The following is a 20,323-nucleotide window of genomic DNA, read 5'->3' on the forward strand; positions in this document are numbered from 1 at the left end:
CTGGAGTGAGATGATATCTTAGAGTAGTTTTGATCCAAAGTACATGTATGAAGACACGAATTGGTGTCAACATACTTTATATCAACTAGAGATATGAAAAATTGTGCTGTATATGGGTAGTAAGAATTGTAATGCTGACATTTTTTTAAAAGTCAATAAAAAAGGATTCAAATCCACTGATGGCTTCTTGTGTAAACTCTAAATCTTCTAAGATATTTAAAATCATCTGCAGTCTGGCTTTTGACATCTTTTGTGGCTTCTGCAAAAACTGTTCTTCACCTCCCAAAATATAGGCTCCAGTTACACAAAACACTCCATTCCTTAGATGGGAAAAGTTTAAGCTTGCATCCCTGACCTTCCCTCCATCCTACCTTTTCCCTAGAGTATAGACAGGTGTGATCGGTGACCTTAATCAGTCATCACTACAGGACTCTAAGAGAATTTGTCTTGGTGAGGTACAGGGTAATTATTTTGATAATAATAACTTTAATGAGCTCCTCCAGGATGTGGACTCCTCTGGGACACAGAGCCCCTTAGGCCCAGGGATGAGTAGAATGAGGGATATGAGCAGGGACAATGCTTACATAGGTGATGACTACAGAGGCTATGACTTCATATGCCCATAATGAATAAAGGGGGGCAAGATCTTGGTCTGGGCTCTAGAGTTACCTTCAGACACTGGGTAATTTGTCAGGGTCATGAAGAAGACTGAGTGTCCTTCCACCCTGAGAGTTTTGATTTCCCAGTTTGTATGATGTTCTGCAGGATATATTTTCAGGTATGCTATTTTTCTCCTTTTCCATATCATTATCTCCCAAGACTTTTCTTTTAGTAACATTAGGATTTAAGTTCGTCACTTGCAATTATTTTATTAATTATAATATTCATTAATATTACTTATCATGCAACATATTCTCACAAGATTGTATTATTTCAGCATACTGACATATATCTGTGAGATAGGAATTAAATACACAAGTTCTTAGCCCTTGACTATATAATCAAGTTATTCAAGGAGCTCTGAAATACTTAGGGCAGGCCCCCTCCAAGAGATTCTGATCATATTTATTGAAGAGTGGCACAGATCTGTATTTTAAAAATTTACATTGTACTACTCAAAGTATGGTCCACTGGCCAGGAGAGTTAGCATCACCAGATGTAAAATTTTATCTTTTAAAATATAGGATTTTAGGGCTGGGGATGTGGCTGAAGCAGTAACGCGCTCGCCTGGCATGTGCGGGGTGCTGGGTTTGATCCTCAGCACCACATAAAATAAAATAAAGATGTTGTGTCCACCGAAAACTGAAAAATAAATAAATAAATAAATTATTAAATTTATTTATCTCTTAAAAAATATAGTATTTTAGGCCCACACCTACTGAATAAAAGTGTTGTCCCTTATGAACCTTATGTACATTTCAGTATGCCAACTATGCATATACAAACTGAAAAAGATGAGAGGCAGCATTGCCAGAACACTGAAATGCTAGTGCCTAATCAGTGGCATCATCTGCAAGTGATATCTCTGTGCTTTGTAATTCATAATAAGATCCTTGAAGCCACAGATGCATCCCATTCATTTCCTAGGCAAGCAACATTCTGAGAAATTAGGTGTATAAAATTTCATTGTTCCCTTTCCTACCTGCAATACCAATGTATTATGTTCAAATGTAATAAACTATTAAATGTGGCTAGATAAACAGGGTGAAAATTTTAGCAACTATACTCAGTTATGCCTGTTTAGGGGAGGAACATCCCATGTGCCTTAATGTCCTTTAATTTTTCTTAGCTCTTATGCACTCTGCATATAGATATCTGGAGACGAAACAGAGATCTTAAAGATAGAACTTTTTTCCTGTTTTTGCCCCCAAAATACTAAAGATTTATATTTTCACATAAATATCAATGAATCAGGAGTATATAAACACAAGGGATGAAGTATCAGTGTGGTCATGCATAAAGGGTGGTCTGGTTGTCTGTTTAAGACAAAGAGTAGTGTGGTTGAGTCTAACTTTTCCCATGTATCTAAAGTTATAGCCAGAATTTCTTTAGCCAGTGTCAAAATCTATTGTATATGGTTCAAGCCTGGGAGGATAGAGAAGGATTAATGATTCTAACTTCAAAGAGAGTTTACTGCCTTTGAATTTTGCTGGAGGTATGTCTCAGTCTGAAGAATAGCCAGTCGATATTCAGGCATTGTGCCTGTTGCTGGCTCTGGTATAGACTTGAAGGTATTTCCTGCATGGAGTTCATAATCCAGCAGGGCAGTCAGCTATAAACAAGGGATCAAGGACACTGAATGCTATGAGATGAGTACAGGATGCAGTGGGAACATAGAAATAGGAACATAGAAATAGCTAAGCAAGGGGCTGGGGATGTGGCTCAAGCGGTAGCGCACTCGCCTGGCGTGCGTGCGGCCCAGGTTCAATCCTCAGCACCACATACAAACAAAGATGTTGTGCCCGCCGATAACTAAAAAAAAAAAATAAATAAATATTAAAAAATTCTCTCTTTAAAAAAAAAAGAAATAGCTAAGCAAGTCACAAGTAATTGATCCAAAAAATAAGTGGGGGCAAGCCAAATGAAGTGGGAAGAGGTGAGACAAGAAGAACAACAAGTGTTTCAGGCCGATATCAAGAAGTCGTGAACTACATGTCCAGTGTTGCTGGAGAAATGATGTAAAAGTTATTGTGGGGTCAGTCAAGACTGTGAAGATAAGTAAGGGTGACAATGTGAAACATCTTTGCTGCCCCTGACCCAAGTGGGCAGCTGAATTTAAGATCGCTAGTGTGAATTTCCAGGGACACCAAATAAAACACAGACACACACTTTACCTTTAAACAAACTTCAGGACAGCTTGTCTGCTCTTGGCCTCGAGCTCCCCAAATGGGAGAGCAAGAGAAAGTCACAAGAGGCTAGTGAGAAAGAGCAAGCACGTTTGGAAGTGGGCTTTTATTGAGGGGACCCTTGTTCTTAGAAAGTTACATCTGATAAAGACCAGAAAGGGCAGGGTTACAAGGGACAGGTGAGTGTAATGCAACTCAAGGGCCATCGCCTACAGCTGAAGACACACCCTCAACTTCCTGAACTGGGACAATGCTCAGATAACTATGAAATGTAGTGATGGTCAAAGCTTATCGCTTCAGAGTGGCTCCCCACACATCTTTTTCTCCTTGACCTTATGAATTATTACCTTGATCTTATGAATGATGAGAATCCACAAAACTTTCAGCAGATTGATGATTGGATTTTAATATCAGGATGCCAGAGTGGGATGAGTTTGAAGTAGAGAGAGCATGGAAGCAGGGAGATGAAACAATAGGCTCTTCTGAAGTCCAGACAAGGTATGTCATTAGCCTGGTCCAGATTATGGCACTTGGGATGAAGAGTAGATGAATTAGAGAATGAAGTGGCAGAATCTATAGGGCTTGCTAGGTGAGCTGTTGATGGACAGGGAAATGAACAGACACAATACAACTCTTGGGTGTCTGACTTGAGCCTGGATTTCTTTTATTGAGGTATGAGAGACTGGAGGAGTGTAAAGGGAGAGGGTCGAGTGCATCATGAGTTTCATTTGGGATCTGTTGAGCTGCAGATGGTTGTGGTATACCTATGGGGGGAGATAATCAGTAAGCTGTTGGTGACAGGGAACTGAAGGCAATAAAGCTGTTCATCATCTGTTTAGATGGCAATCAATGCCATGAGATTAGGTGAGCATGTAAAGGTCTGTATCTACAGAATTATAAGAGAAGAGTATTTAGGGAAGAACTCAGAAACAATGATATGCAAGACACTGTCAGAGAAGAAAGCAATCATAATTGTTGATAATAAATGTCCATGGAATATCAGAAGAACCAATATGATCACACAGAATCTAGTAGGTGAGATTATATCAGAAGGGAGAGAAGAGTCAGCATTGTTACGTTCAATGATAAGTGAGGAACCTAAGTCTGAGAGATGGCTTGGATTGAATGGTGTGTCATAATCTCATTGTAGATGTGGTTTTGAATACTGAGTGCATGATCAATGAGATCAAATATGCAAAGAGACTGCACATCATAGAAATAGGTTTGGCTTATTATTTATATTTTAAAAGAATCCTATTATTTTCTCTTAAAGATACTGGAGATAGAGCATGATAGGAAGAAACCAATCTATCATCTCAGAATTCCTCCTCCTGGGCCTGCCCATCCAGTCAGAACACCAAAACCTATTCTATGCCTTATTCCTGGCCATGTATCTTATCACCGTCCTGGGGAACTTCCTCATCATCGTCCTTATTCGCCTGGACTCCCATCTGCATACACCCATGTATATTTTTCTCAGCAACTTGTCCTTCTCTGACCTCTGCTTTTCCTCTGTTACAATGCCCAAATTGCTACAGAACATGGAGAGTCAAGTTCCATCCATTCCCTATGCAGGCTGCCTGACCCAAATGTACTTCTTTCTGTTTTTTGCAGACCTGGAGAGCTTCCTTCTAGTGGCCATGGCCTATGACCGCTATGTGGCCATCTGCTTTCCCCTGCACTATACTACCATCATGAGCCCCAAGCTCTGTCTCTTCCTGGTGGTGCTGTCCTGGGTGCTGACCATGTTCCATGCCATGCTCCATACCCTGCTTATGGCCAGATTGTGTTTCTGTGCAGAGAACGTGATTCCCCATTTTTTCTGTGATATGTCTGCCCTTCTGAAGCTGTCCTGCTCCGACACTCATGTCAATGAGTTGGTGATATTTATCACAGCAGGCCTCATTCTTCTCATTCCATTTGTCCTCATTCTTCTTTCCTATGGGCGCATCGTGTCCTCCATTCTCAAGGTCCCTTCTGCTCGAGGTATCCATAAGGCCTTCTCCACCTGTGGCTCCCATTTGTCTGTGGTGTCACTGTTCTATGGGACAGTCATTGGACTCTACTTATGTCCATCAGCTAATAATTCTACTGTGAAAGATACTGTCATGGCTCTGATGTACACGGTGGTCACTCCCATGCTAAACCCCTTCATCTACAGTTTGAGGAACAGAGACATGAAGGGAGCAATTGGAAGAATCTTTAAGAGGAAAATTATCCTAGAATGGTAATGCTTGGCATTGTCACATAATTTAATGCACTAGGTATATGGATATCGGAATGTTATTCCAGACCTTTTTCTAATTGTAGAAGTTTCTGTTAATATAAAATATTATGTGGTTTTCAACAAATGACACAGCTGAAGTAGAGTTGTATAATTTACGTATTATGTATTTTGGGGAACTTGATAGGAATGTTTTTCCATTTTTAAATTACTATTGACTCTTAGGAATCACAGTGTAAAATATTTTTATTGAAACTTCTGTCTGAAGCTGTTAAAACACAAATCCATCATGTTTCTCTTTTTTAGTATCCATTATTTGTTTTGAAACCTGATATGTACTGAAAATGAACCTTTTTTTTTGCATTGTTATAGCAGTTTTGTCTGTTTTTATCTGAGAATTAAGTCATATTTGATTCCCAAAAGTTGTTCCCTCAAACATGGCACAGGAAACAACTTTGCTTAAGGATCACTTTTCCATTGTTCATACTTCAACTTTTTCCATAAATTCTATATCCACAATCTTATTTTACTCCTGTGATGATTCCATAAAGGGAAGGCAACCTTGTTACTGTGTTAAAATTTTAAAAATGTGGAATTTAAATTTGTCCATATTTCATTGTGTTTGATATCTCAGATGATTATATTATGGGGTTTCTTCTCATTTCTCTCCACCTCAGGTATAGGGGGCTCAGTCATTCATTTTTTAATCTTGGCTGCATGTGTGCCATTGTCAACATTCCCAAATTTGGTCCATTAATTTTCTTGTTGTCCCATTTAAATGATGCCATCCAAACCCATTATTTTAATCTGTTCTCATATGGTGTCTACCACCACAAAATGTATAAACAATAAAAGTAAGAATAGCTAAATGTAAACATTTATGCATCAATTGCCAGTATCAGGCAAGTTAAAACAACTCGCAGATTGTAGAACACATTTGTACATAGGCTGGTAGGAATATGGTATGTATGATGTATAAAGAACTTGCACAACTCAACAACAAAAAGACAACTGAATTAAAAATGTGCAAAGTGGGGCTGGGGTTGTGGCTCAGTTGTAGAGTGCTTGCCTTACATGTGTGAGGCACTGAGTTCAATTCTCAGCACCACATAAAAGTAAATGAATAAAAGTCCATCAACAACTAAAAAGAATGTTTTAAAAATGTGCAAAGCAACTGAACAAAATTTCCTCAAATAAGATGTATGTGAAATTGAAACCTAAGTTTTGAGATGAAACTAGATTCACTGCTTCTGCTGGCAGGTGAGGTCTACACAAAGAGCAGGCAAGTGTTGAGGCTCTTAATAGTTGGCTAGGTCATCCAGTGTTGTAACAGACCCCCGCAGCACTCCCTCAGTTTCATCTTTTTGGGAAGAATGAAGTTCAGAGACCAAGATGAATGAGTGTAAAAGTAGGATATATTCAAGTAAGCATAGATCAGAACTCTTGCAGGACGAGAGGGGACCTGACAGGGATAGCTATCTGATTGTGCAAGTCTAGGGTTTACATTGGACACTATATATACATATGGTTTATATTTGGACACTATTGGTCCAAACTTATGCTAATTAGGGTTTGGAGAAGCTATTGGTTAGCCCTAAATCCCACTCAGGTTTGCCTTACTTTCATTTTCTCCTGGCTTGGGGAAGGGGGAGGTTGAAGTCATTGAATTGCGCATGCTCAGTGTGTGGGGGAGTGGGGATGGGGGTGTCTGGAATTGTAGTCCTGCATGGATTGTGTTCCCTCTGCAATTTGCAGGTCTGGCTGCCATGGGTTGACAGGTCAGCTTGCCCTGCTCACCTTCATATTGGTCCATTGCCCTCAGGCCCAGAGTGGCCTGGCAGGCTCCGCACAGCAGCCCATGCTTGCTGCCTGTGTTTTTAACCTGCCTGGCCACCAGTCTGTTACTTCACCACTCTCTTGTGGCTTTTTGGCAGGGCCAGTGGGCTGGCTGCATGGCTTGGCAGCCAGAGAGCCATGTCAAAATGATGTTCAACATCATTGGTTATCTTCTATGGATATTAAAATTTTCAAGGGACTGGGTATGGTGGTACATGCCTATAATCCTGGTGATTTGCAAGGCCAAGGCAGGGAATTGCAATTCAAGTCCCGCCTATGCAGCTTAGTGAGACCTTCTCTCAAAATATAAGAAAATTAAAAGGGCTGGGGATGTAGCTCAGTGCTAAAGCACTCCTGGGCCAATCCCCAGTACCACACAAACACACACACACACACACAAAAATTAAAAAAAAAAACACCAAGTTTTTTTGAGGAATGCTTGCTTTCCACAGTAGTAGCCATCCACTATGGTGATTTAGTTTTTGCAAATAGAAAATAAATGTCAGTGAGAATGTGGAGATATTAGAACTGTCAAACATTGTTTGGAGGCTATGAAATGGTACAGATACTCTGGTAAAATTATTTGGCAATTCCTTAAAAAGTTAAACACAGAATTACTACTGTGTGACCCAGAAATTCTCCTCCGAGGTATATACATAAAATAATTTCAGTGTTCTAATATTTACACATATAAGATCACAGCAGCACTATTTATAATAGTCCCAAAGTGAAATAAGTATCTACTGATGATTGGATAAATTAAATGTGAAAAGAATCTGTTCATACAATGAAATATTATTCAGCAACAAAAATAAATGAACTCTGATACACATTAATACATACATGTACCTTAAAACATGCTAATTAAAGGAAGGCAGCCATAAATATCATATATTGTATGTTTCTATTTATGTGACATATGAAGTTAGGAATATCCATAGAGACATACAGTAAAATAGAGTTGTCTATGGCTGGGTGGGTGTAGGACTGGGGAAAATAAAGAGTAATTATTAGTAGACACAAGGGTTTTTGGGGATACCGAATATATTCTAAAATTGATTGTGATGATAGATATACTACTCTGTGAATATATAAAAATAACCTATTTAATTTTACATATTAAATAGGTGAATGGTATTGTATGTATAATATATATTAATAAATCTCTGAAAGTAATCATTCTCAATAATTGGGAGAATTTGTGTATAGATTGTATTTTTTATTTTATTTTATTTTTTTATTGGTTGTTCAAAACATTACAATGCTCTTGACATCATATTTCAGCAAAATACAACAGACACTAGTATGGCAGTATGTATAAACGTGGATGTGAAACCAACGTGAATCTGCAATCTGTATACGTGGTAAAAATGGGAGTTCATAACCCACCTGAATCAAATGTATGAAATATAGATTGTATTTTTAAGTATTTGTGCATTAATGTTAAATTTCTGGTCTAATAATGGTTCAGTAGTTGTATACAATATTGTTCTACTGCATAGGAGATTCTGAATACTGAACTATTCAGCAGTAAATGTCTTTGTGTCAGAACTTATCTCAAATAGCTCAACACCTGAAAAAAAGCGGGAGAGAGGGAGAGGAAGAAAGAGAGAAATGGAAGGACAAAGAAAGCGATGGAGGGAGAGAGATAGGCAAATGACACCAGTATGAACAGGTGAAATGATGGAATGAGGAATAAATACAGCACAGAAAGGGAAACTAACATAGCATTAGGCCTGGAATCTTTGTTTTGAATATGATGGGCTTAATGACATAGATTTTTAGTTTTTATAAATCAATGAATTTAATCATACATCTTTCTTCTTCAGTGATAATATTTATGTAATCATAGTATTATGATTATATATTGTATAATAATACAGTTGTAATATTTCTCAAAAGCTAAATAGTCATAACAGTATTTCACAACATAATTGTCACAGATTTTATGCCAATTATTTTTTGCAATGATTATGTGAAGATTTTTTTTTAATTTGCTGGTATTACTTAAAAATCATTTATTACTAAATTGTCTTTGGTGCAAGATTGAGATGCACAGAATACTTGCAAATATACATTAATGTGGTGGCAATGATTTTATGGTAAATAAAGTATACTAAAAGAATGATAGGAATATTTCTGTTTAATGTAAGTAAAATAATGTAAGAAAAATATAGTAATAAATGAAAATAGCACACATCACCTTTTTATATTCTTATTTATTTGTTCTTTTTAGATATATATGGTAGTAGACTGTAGCCACGTATTATATATAATGGAGTAAAACTTACTCTAATTAGGATCCCGTTCTTATGGTTGAACAACACACATCTTTTGATAACAAAATTAAACTTAAGGCAAATGCCATTAAAGAGTCCAATATTTATTGCTATAATAGGGGAGGTAAAAGTTGATTTCACAGAAGGAGAATAGAAGAGTCGGGCATGGCGAATAGAGGAAGATGTACATGGTTATACAGGCACGGTTTTATAGGAGGAAAATTTTCTAATGTTCTGTAGCACAGTGGGATGGTTGACAATTAATTTCATATTTCAAAATGTCTGCTAGAGAGGATTTTGAATGTTCCAAAAGCAAAGAAATGATAATTATTTGAGGTGAAGGATACATCAATTACACTGATCTGATCATTATACAAGGTACGCGTGTACTAAAAGATGACACTCTACCACACAAGTATGTACAATTATCTTGCAATAATTTTAAGAAAGATCCTTTGAGGTAAGACCAAGTTAGAAAAGACAAGGTAGATAGGAATATACATTGGAAAATAAGGTGAATAACAGGAACATCTGAGTAGGAGACATATAGATCAATGGAATGAAATAAGTCTCAGCTGAGTTTATGTGAAGTCACTCAGGGAATTCTCTGGGAGAAAGGATAGATAGCACTTTTCAACAATTCATGACTTTCCAAAAAATGACTATACCCCCAAATCTATCAAAAGGTGAGTGAATGAATGAATTGTGTATGTTATACACTAAAATACCATCATAAATAAAAAGAAGCAGACTACTAATACAATTATATGTATGAGTACAAAATATTAGGAAGAGCTGAAAAGACCAGGCATAAAAGAATACATACTAAATAATTTCATTTATATGAAGTTCAAAAAATAGGCAAGCCTGATGTGGTGGCCCATGTCTGTAATCCCAGTGGCTTGGGAAGCTGAGGCAGGAGAATCGTGAGTTCAAAGCCAGCCTCATTAACTTAGCAAGGCCCTAAGCAACTTAGTAAGAACCTATCTCCATATATATATATAGGCTGGAGTTGTTTCTCAGAGGTTAAGTCCCCTGGGTTCAATCCTTGGTACCAAAACAAGCAAGCCTAATCTGTAGCCATAGAAAGCAGATAGGTGTAAGATAAATTGCAGGAGGTGAGAGAGTGGTTGGAAGAGTTCATGGTGAATTTTGAAATGATGTAATTATATTATATTTGAACTGGGGTGGAGGTTACACTCAAAACACCTTGAACTACCCACTTAAAATGGGTGCATTTTCTTGTATGTATATTATATTTCAAGAAACTTGAAAATGCCCACATTCTTGTTATTATCATAGAAGGTAAATCATTTATAAACTAGCCATTCACATGCTCATCCAGTGATCAAATATTGTTTTCCCATTAGCTTTTTCCTGATTAATACTGAAGCTGAACATTTTTCAAATTGTTTATTCTTTATGAATTCTGTTTCTATTCTTAGTACACTTTACTATGTTTTTTCTTATTATATTTGCAGAAGTCATTTATATATTGTGAATTTCAATCATGTATCTTTTAGACATTTATAGTCTGTGAATTCTCCAATTTAAAAAAATTTATTCTAATTTGTTATATATGACAGCAGAATGCATTTTAATTCATATTACACATATATAGCACAATTTTTCATATCTCTGGTTGTTCACAAAGTAGAGTCACACCATTTGTGTCTTCATACATGTACTTATAGTCTTCCCAATTTGTTTATGTTATCATATGTTCATATTTTTACATGGTCATATACATGAAACTTCTAAAATATAGCTTCTTGGCTTTATATGCACTTAATGTTTTCTTGTATGAAAGTATTTTTACATTTAGCTTTTTAAGCCAACTAAAATGCTCTTTCACTTAGAGTGTAAGGGATTCATCTAGAATTTTATCTTGTTATTTATTCTTTGTGTTTACCAGATTAATTTAATTTTATTATTTATTTAGTTATTTTTGCAACATTGGTGATTGAACACATGGCTGCTTTATCACTGGCTATATCCTCAGTCCTTTTAATTTCTATTTTGAAAGGATCTCACTAAATTGCTGCCACTGGCCTCAAACTTGTGATCCTCCTCAGCCTCCCAAGTCATAGGGAGTGGCATTACAGGCCTGCATCACCTGGTTACAACATTGATTTTAAACACTATATTCATCATAAAATAAATCCCCACATACCTATGACTACTGCTACAAATCCTTCCTAATTTATTGATTTTTTGTCAATTCTTGCATACATATGCATTATTTATAGGATTTTTTCAAGTATGTATTGATATTTGGTAGGTATGGAGGCAACCAATGTTTCCAGGTTTTCAAATAGTTCTTAGAAATTTTACCCCTTTTGTCTTCCAAATGAATGTTAAGAATAAGCTTGTCAGTTTCCATGAAAATAATTCCACTGAACACCTGGCATGGATATCAGCAAATGTACTTCAGAAGAATTGATGCTGTTCAAATAATATCATGACTTCACATCTCATCAAATTGCAAATTTTATTTTGTGTGTGATGCTGCTTATAAAACCCATGGTCTCACACATGCTAGGCAAGAACTCTAAATTGATTATTTTAAATTGACTGGTTTTATCATGTCAAAATTCATCTTCACAAGCTGGTAAAAATGATGACGTAGAATAAATGGACAAACTCCTAGATATATACAACTTCCTATGACTGAATCATGAAGAAATATCACACCCGAAAAGACCAATTACAAGTAGCAAATTTGAATCCTAATAAAAGCTTTTCATCAAATAAAAACCCAGGATTTATATGGCTACATCACCAAGTTCTAAAAGATAAAATTAAAGAAAAACTAATTATATTATTCCAAAAATTGAAGAGGAAGGAATTTTCCCAAACATATTGTACAAGGCTAGCATTAATCTAATACACAAACCACAAGAAGATGAAAACAAATGAAACAAAAACATCAGGCCAACATTATTGATGAAATCATAAAACACTACACAAGATACTAGAACCAAATTCAAAAGTACATTATGAAGATTATTCATCAAGATCAAGTGGTATTCATTCAATTGATGTAAGGATAGTTCAAAATATTCAAATCAATAAATATTATAATACAGTGCATCTACAGACAAAAGGCAAAACTCCATAATCATCTCAATAGTTGCAGAAAATGCATTTGATAAAACTTAACAGTCCTCATAATAAGAACCTAAGCAATCAGGCATAGAAAAAACATACTCAATATAACAAAAGGCCACTTATAATAAACCAACAGATGATAAAATACAGAATGGGAAAAAAATGAAAGCTTTCTAAAATCTGGGACAACACAAGGATGCCCATTTTAACCCCCTTTATTCAGTATAGTATCTGGAAGTCCCACCCAGAACATTTAGTTAAGAGAAAGAAACAAAGGGAAATGAAATTGAAAACAGAGAAGTCAAATTATCACTGTTTGCACATGACGTAATATTACATTCATTTGATATTACATTCATTTGGAAGAATAAAAGACCCGAATAGCCAAAGTAATCTTGAGCAAGAAGAGTGATACAGGAGGCATCACAATACCTGATCTCAAATTATACTACAGAATTACAGTAACAGAAAACAGACATGAAGACCAATGAAATAGAATAGAAAACATGGAGATAAACCCACATACTGACAGTCATCTGTAACTAGACAAAGGTGCTAAAAATACATGTTGGAGAAAAGATAGCCTTTCTAACAAATGATGTTAGGAAAATTGGATATTCATATGTAGAAGAAACTAGATCCATATCTCTCACCCTGCACAAAGTCAAATCAAAGACCTCAGAATTAGACCAGAAACTTTGCAATTGCTAGAAGAAAACATGAAATTCGTGGGAAAAGTTTGAACTTTCTAAAAAGTGTATACAATTTTAAATGTTTAATATAATTAAATTTAAATCTAAGCTTAAAAAAAACATAGGGGCAACACTCCAACATACTGTGTAGACACTGACTTCCTTACCAAGACTCCTAATGCTCAAGAAATAAAACCAAGAATCAATAATTGTGATGCTATGAAATTAAAAAGCTTCTGAAAAGAAAAGGAAACAAGAGTGTGAAGAGAGAGCCTACAGAATGGGAAATAAATCTTTGCCAACTACTTCTCTGGCAGAGGATTAACATCCAGAATATATATATAAAGAACTCAAAAAGCCTAACATCAAAGAAAAAAAAATCCCAAATAACCCAATCAGTTAATGCGCAAAAGAACTAAATAGATGTTTCTCAAAAGAAGAAAGCCAAATGACCAACAAATATATGAAGAATGTCAATATCTCTAGTAATCAGGGAAATGAAAATCAAAACTACACTAAGATTTTATCTCCAGTCAGAATGGCAGTTATCAAAAACACAAACAATAATTAATGTTGGTGAGGATGTGGGGAAAAAGTACACACGTACATTTGTTGGTGGGATTGCAGACTAGTACAACCACTCTGGAAAGCAATACAGTTTCCTCATAAAAACCAGGGATGGAACCACCATTTGACTCATCCATCCCACTCCTTGATATTTATCCAAAAGAATTAAAATCAGTATACTATAGCAGTACAGCCACATCAATGTAACAATGTTTTTAGCAGTATAATTCACAGTAGCCAAACTATGGAATCAGCTCAGATGACTATCAATAGATGAGTGAGTTAAGAAAATATGGTATTTTTATACAATGGAGTTTTACTTAGCCATAAAGAAGAATGAAATTATGGCATTTACTGGTGAATAGATGGAAATGGAGAACATCATGTTGGTGAAATAAGCCAGACCTCAGAAAATCAAGGACCAAATATTTTCTCTCAGATGCAGAAGCTAGAGCAAAATAAGAGAAAAAAGGAGGTGATGTTGGAGGTCATAAAAACACAGGGGAAAACAGTGGAATAGAAGAAGGAGATTTAGAGTGAGGAGGGACAGGAAAGGGGAAGAAATATGGAATGAATTTGACAAAATTATGCTATGTTCATATACAAATTTGCCACAGTAAATTCCACCTTTATGCATATATAGGAAGTACCAACCAAAAAAATAGATGAGTGAAAGGAAGACAAGTAGAGGAGGGGGAATAAAAAGAGGGAAGAGGAGAGGGAAAGGGGGTAGGCACTTGGGACTGAAATGGAGTAAATTAAATTCCATGAATGTGCAATTTTGTCAAAGTGAGCCCAACTATTATGTATAACTATAGTGAACTAATAAAAGAAAAATAAGAAAACTCCCCAAATGCCACCAGAATCTTTTAAAGCTAATAAATTCAGTAAAGTTGCAGGATACAAAATCAACATATAAAAATAAGTAGCACTGTTAAATGCAAATAGCAAATGAAAGAGAAATCAAGAAAACAAACCCATTTGCATTAGTTAAAATTTTATATGAAACTCTTATGAAGAAATTTAACCAAAAGGGTGAAAGAGCTCTACTGTGAAAATTAAAAAACATTGATAAAAGATACTGAAGAGGACTCGAAAATGTATAAAGACATCTCATGTTCATGCATTGGAAGAATCAATATTGTTAAAATGCCCATACTACCTAGAGTGATCTTCAAAGTCAGTGCAATCTCTAGCAAAATATGGACGACATTCTTCATGTAACTAGAAAAAAAACAATTCTAAATTTTATAAGAAACCACCAAACCCCTAAATAGCCAAAGACATTTTGAACAAAAAGAACTAGTGGGTGGCATTGACTGTACTTTAAAATATACTACAGACCCCGAGTAATGAAGATAGCAGGCTCTTGGCATAAAAACAGATACATAGACAAGTGGAATAGAATAGAAAGTCTAGAAGTAAACTCTTACATCTAGAGCCAATTGATTTTTTATTAAGGTACTAAGAAAACAAATGGGAGAAAGATAATATTTTCAATAAGTAGTTGGGAAAATGGATCTCCACATGCAGAAGAATGGAACCAAATCTCTAATTCTCACCATTTACAAAAATCCACTGAAAATAGATTAATGACTTAAATATTAGACCTGACACTATGAAATCACTAGAAGACGACACAGGGTAAATGCTTCAGAACATTGGAATAGACAAAATTATTATATAAAACCCCTACAGAACAGGATAAAAGCAAAAAATAGACAAATGGTATTACATCAATCTAAAAGGCTTTTTCATAGCAAAGGAAATAATTAAAGAGCAAAGACACAACTGTAAAGAAAATATTTACAAAGTGTACATCCTGTCAAGAAATTTACATATACAGAATATATAAGCAGTTCTAAAATTCTGTAGCCAAAATGAAAAAAAAATCCATACAAATAACCTGATTTAAAAATGGCCAATTGATTACAAATAGACAATTCTCAAAAGAAGATCTCCACGTGGCTGATACATGAAAAAAATGTGGAACAGCACTAATTATCAAGGGTATACAAGTGCAAACCATAGTAAGATATCACCTTAGTCCAGTAAGAATGGCTAATATCAAAGAAACTAAACATAGCAAGTACTGGCAAGGATGTGGATAAAAGGGAACACTTGCACACTGTTGGTGGGAATGTAACAACAGTTCAGCCATATGGAAAGCAGTATGGAGGCTCCTCAAATTATTGAAAATAGTATTGCCATGTAATCCAGCAATCCCACTACTGGGTATGCATCCAAAGGAAATAAAACAGTATGTTGAAGACACACCTGCATTCCCACGTTCATTGCAGCATTAAGAAATAGAAACAAACTATGAAGTGATCAATGAATAAAGAAAGTGTGGTACACATATGTAATGGAAATAATTCAAGAGTTAAAAGGAATGGAATCATGTCACTTTTATGCTTTTTAAAAACTTTAATTTGTTATGTATGACAACAGAATGCATTACAATTCATATTACATATATAGAGCACAATTTTTCATATCTCTGGTTATACACAAAGTAGAGTCACATCCTTTGTGTCTTCATACATGTACTTAGGGTAATAATGACCATTGCATTCCACCATCTTTCCTACCCTTATGACCCCTCCCTTCCCCTCTCTTCCATTTTCCCCTTTGCCATATCTAGAGTTCATTTAATCCTCCCATCTTCCCCTGCAGCATATTATGAATCAGCATCCTTAAATCAGAGAAATCATTCTGCATTTAGTTTTTTGGACTGGCTAATTTTACTTAGCATTATATTCTCTAGCTCCATCCATTTACCTGCAAATGCCATGATTTTATTCTCTTTTAATTCTGAAAATATTCCATTCTGTACGTATACCACATTTTCTTTATCCATTAATCTACTGAAAAGCATCTAGGTTGGTTCCACAGTTTAGCTATTGTGAATTGTGCTGCTATAAACATTGATGTGACTGTGTCCCTGTGGTATGCTGTTTTTAAGTCCTTTGGCTATAGACTGATAAGTGGGATAGCTGGGTCAAATGGTGGTTCCATTCCCAGTTTTCCAAGGAATCTCCATACTGCTTTCCATATTGGCTGCACCAATTTGCAGTCCCACCAGCAGTGTATGAGTGTACCTTTTTCCCTTTTCCTTGCCAATACTCACTGTTGTTTGTATTCTTAATAGCTGCCATTCTGACTGGAGTGAGATGAAATCTTAGAGGAGTTTTGATTTGCATTTCTCTAATTGCTAGAGATGTTGAACATTTTACATATATTTTTGATTAATTGTATATCTTCTTCTGAGAAGTGTCTGTTCAGTTCCTTGGCCCATTTATTGATTGGGTTACACTTTTATGCTTTTTTTAAAAAAAAAAAAAACTTTGTTTTTTTAGTTGTAGTTGGACCCAGTACCTTTATTTTATTTTTATGTGGCTCTGAGGATTGAACCCAGCGCCCTGCATGTACTAGGCAAGCGCTCTACCGCTGAGCCACTTTAATGCTTTTATGTCAGTTGAAAAATAAAAACAATCTTTTGAAAAGATACATGATTTATTGAGCTATGTGGTATTCATTTATATCTCATTTATATAATTTATATATAGAAGATAGTTTATTTCTTTCCTATAGTTATTGAACCTAATTTTCATTACTATTAGGCATAGGATGCATTCTTCATGTATTTTTAGTCATATTTTTCTGTTACAGAGGAAAGTGTTTTAATTGAAATATTAATCTTCTATCTTGTCACTGATAATTTTGTGTCATTGAGATTTCAGAGTTTGTCTAAGAACTGGTAGTACCTTAACAACCACATGGAAAATAACAAAACATTTCAGAATAATATTGAATGGAAAAAGCATAATGCAAATAACATAGAAAAGTGGTGGTGGGAGGTGGCATCATAATTTGAGATATGGGATAAAGGATGAAGAAAGGCTTGAAGCGAACCTAGAGTTCCAGGTTCTGCATGCTGAGATTTAACTGTCCACAAATATCAAAGTGGAGATGTCCATGGGCAGATGAAAGAACAGCTGGGAGCTCTTGAGGAAGTTCTGGTCTTCAGATAAAGATGTGGGGTCAGCAAACTGTGTAAAAGGAGGAAAGGAATGGGTTTGAATGCCATCACTTAGAGGGTACAACTAAGGAAATGAATGGGCCGAGGCTGCAAACAGCCCATGCTGTGGTGGAGCTAAGAGTTTAAAAAGAATGGCTGCTCCTCCTGTTTTCAGAATTGGGAGAATGAAAAGAAACTTCAAGAGGGGTCTCCTGTCTACCATAGGCTCAACAACTGATCCTCTGGGTGACATAAAAAGTTGTTGAGCTTCACATTTTTCAGTCTCCAGTGAGAACATCTTCTCTTTTTCCTTCAATTGTTGTGAGAATACAAATAAAAACATAGATATAAGGAATTTTGTATCTAAAACATAGATGTAAGAGAGACATCCCTAAAACTGAACTTTTTTACTAGTCTCAATCTTCTTTTGTCCTTTCCTGGGGAAATAAATACAAGAATCCCTGGATTTTAGTTAATTACAAATAAAGACAAAATTGTGCAGTGAAACTATTGCCAAAGGACTAGAAAAATTTATTTAGGTTAAAAGAGGAAAGAGAAAAACAACATAGACATGACAATAAGTAAGAGGTGAGGGAAAGTTGAGAGAAAGAGGTCAAATTTGTGCAGGAACATGAGGTAGGAGACATTAAAATATAGCTGGGAGATTGAGATATTTGGATGTTACTGAATATTAACATAAGATTATGTAGCACTATTTAAAAGTTACACTATGGTCAATGTGGAATTTGGATCAAATGATAAAACCAACATCACACATGTAATTTTGTATTTATAAAAAATATTAGAAGTATTTGCAGGGATCACAAACCAGAGATATCACCTGCAGATGTTGTCCCTGATGATCCATAAATTAATCTTATTCAGTCATTAAATGCAAAGTCCCCAACCTGGACTGCACATAAGAATCACCAGGGCAGTGTCTGTAAAATTTAATATGCTTGCAAATGAACTGGTGTTCTGTTAAACACTAATTGTAATATAGTGTCTCAGGTGCTACACTTTATTTATTTATTATATTTTAAAATATTTTGTTGGTGTAATATAATTATATGTAATAATTACATTTAACATGATATATTTGTACATGCACAATGCATAAATTTTTAGTCTGTTTCATTCCCTTATACTCATTTGTATCCTCCTGTGCAATTCCCTTCTTCTCTTCTACTGGTCTCTCTTCTTTTTTAAGGGATCCCTTTCTTTTATTTTTTTCTAACTTCCATATGTGAAAAACTTCCACATATGACCCATAGGGATACTGTTAAAACACAAATTCTGCATGGTATTAAGATTTAAAGAAGGGGATAAAAGGGCATATTACTGGTTTAAAACATATTACATAATACATATTACTGGTTTAAAACATCAGACAAATTTATCATAATATCTGAGAGGGGGCCTGTGCAAGGTTTGTTAAAAGTTTACTGGTGAGTTTAAAATAAAGAAGCTTGGGCTGGGGATGTGGCTCAAGCGGTAACACGCTCGCCTGGCATGCGTGCGGCCCGGGTTCGATCCTCAGCACCACATAAAAATAAAATAAAGATGTTGTGTCCACTGAAAACTGAAAAATAAATATTAAAAAGAAGGCTTAAGAACCATCACACTGAACCCTACTTCACAGAGTTGTTATGGTGTTGAATTTTCTACAATATTAGTAGAATTCATTGCAACAAATAACAATGATGAACACTATTATTAATTAAAATTTATAAATGGTGATCATTAGCTGTAAAGGTCATAGTCATGATATGTTTTCTGATATGTACATTTAAGTAACAAAATCATTTATTTTTCTAAGACAAAATCCTTCCTGGTGAGTGAGGCAAATAATGGGAAATGCACACCTTAAGCAAGTGGATGTTCTGGACAAAAATAAATGACAAGAACAAAAAGACGTTTTTTAATCCTGTGTTCTACTTAACATTCACTCATTTATTTATTCATCCAACATTCTTTGGGAGCTTATTTTGTGCCAGATAAGGAGATGCAAATGTGACTAAGCTTTGGTGGCCATCTCTGATGAGCTATAAATCACCATTTCAAAACCATATTTCACCTTGGTATTTATCCTGATGAATTAAAGTCAGCATACTATAGTAATACATGCATGCTTCTATAAACATGGATGTTTGCAATAACCAAGTTATGAAAACAGCCTAGATGCCCATCAATGGATGAATGAATAAAGAACATGTTCTGTTGCAAATATATATATATTTATATGTCTCATGTTCTATTGCATATATATATATATATATATATATATATATATATAATAGTTTTATTTAGCCATAAAGAAGAATGAAATTATGTAGTTTGCAGAAAAATTAATGGAACTTGAATGCATTATCTTAAACAAAATAAGCCAAACTCACAAAGTCAAAAAGGTCATATGTTTTCTCTCATATATTGAAGTTACAGAGAAAAGGGGAAAAACAAATTGGGAAGAAAGAATCTCCTGAAAACAGAAAGGAGATCAGTAGAGTAGAAGAAAGGGACTGGGGGCAGGAAAGGGAGAGGGAAAGGGGAAATTCTAGTGACAGTATTGACCAAATTATGCTCTTATATCATGTTCAAGTATGAATATTTATCAAAGAATCTCACTATTGTGTATACTTATAATTCATCAACAAAAATATGAAAAAATCATATTTGAAAATTCAGGTAATTTACTGATTTATTGAATTTCTATAATGGCCCATTAAAATAATTATTGTACATTAGCT

General features: G+C 35.2%; 1 protein-coding gene across 1 annotated transcript; it reads left to right on the forward strand.

Moving 5' to 3' along the window:
- The first annotated feature begins 4,135 nt into the window (after positions 1 to 4,135).
- LOC124099956 (olfactory receptor 1468-like) lies at positions 4,136 to 5,077 on the forward strand. Its single transcript, XM_046455223.1, has one exon. The coding sequence runs from the start codon at positions 4,136 to 4,138 to the stop codon at positions 5,075 to 5,077; it is 942 nt and encodes a 313-aa protein (XP_046311179.1).
- The last annotated feature ends 15,246 nt before the right edge of the window (positions 5,078 to 20,323 follow it).

The sequence above is a fragment of the Marmota monax genome, unplaced genomic scaffold (genome assembly GCF_021218885.2).
Source record: "Marmota monax isolate L192 unplaced genomic scaffold, Marmota_monax_Labrador192_F-V1.1 WCK01_AAM20220418_F8-fsc00662, whole genome shotgun sequence".
NCBI classification, from domain to species: Eukaryota; Metazoa; Chordata; class Mammalia; order Rodentia; family Sciuridae; genus Marmota; species Marmota monax.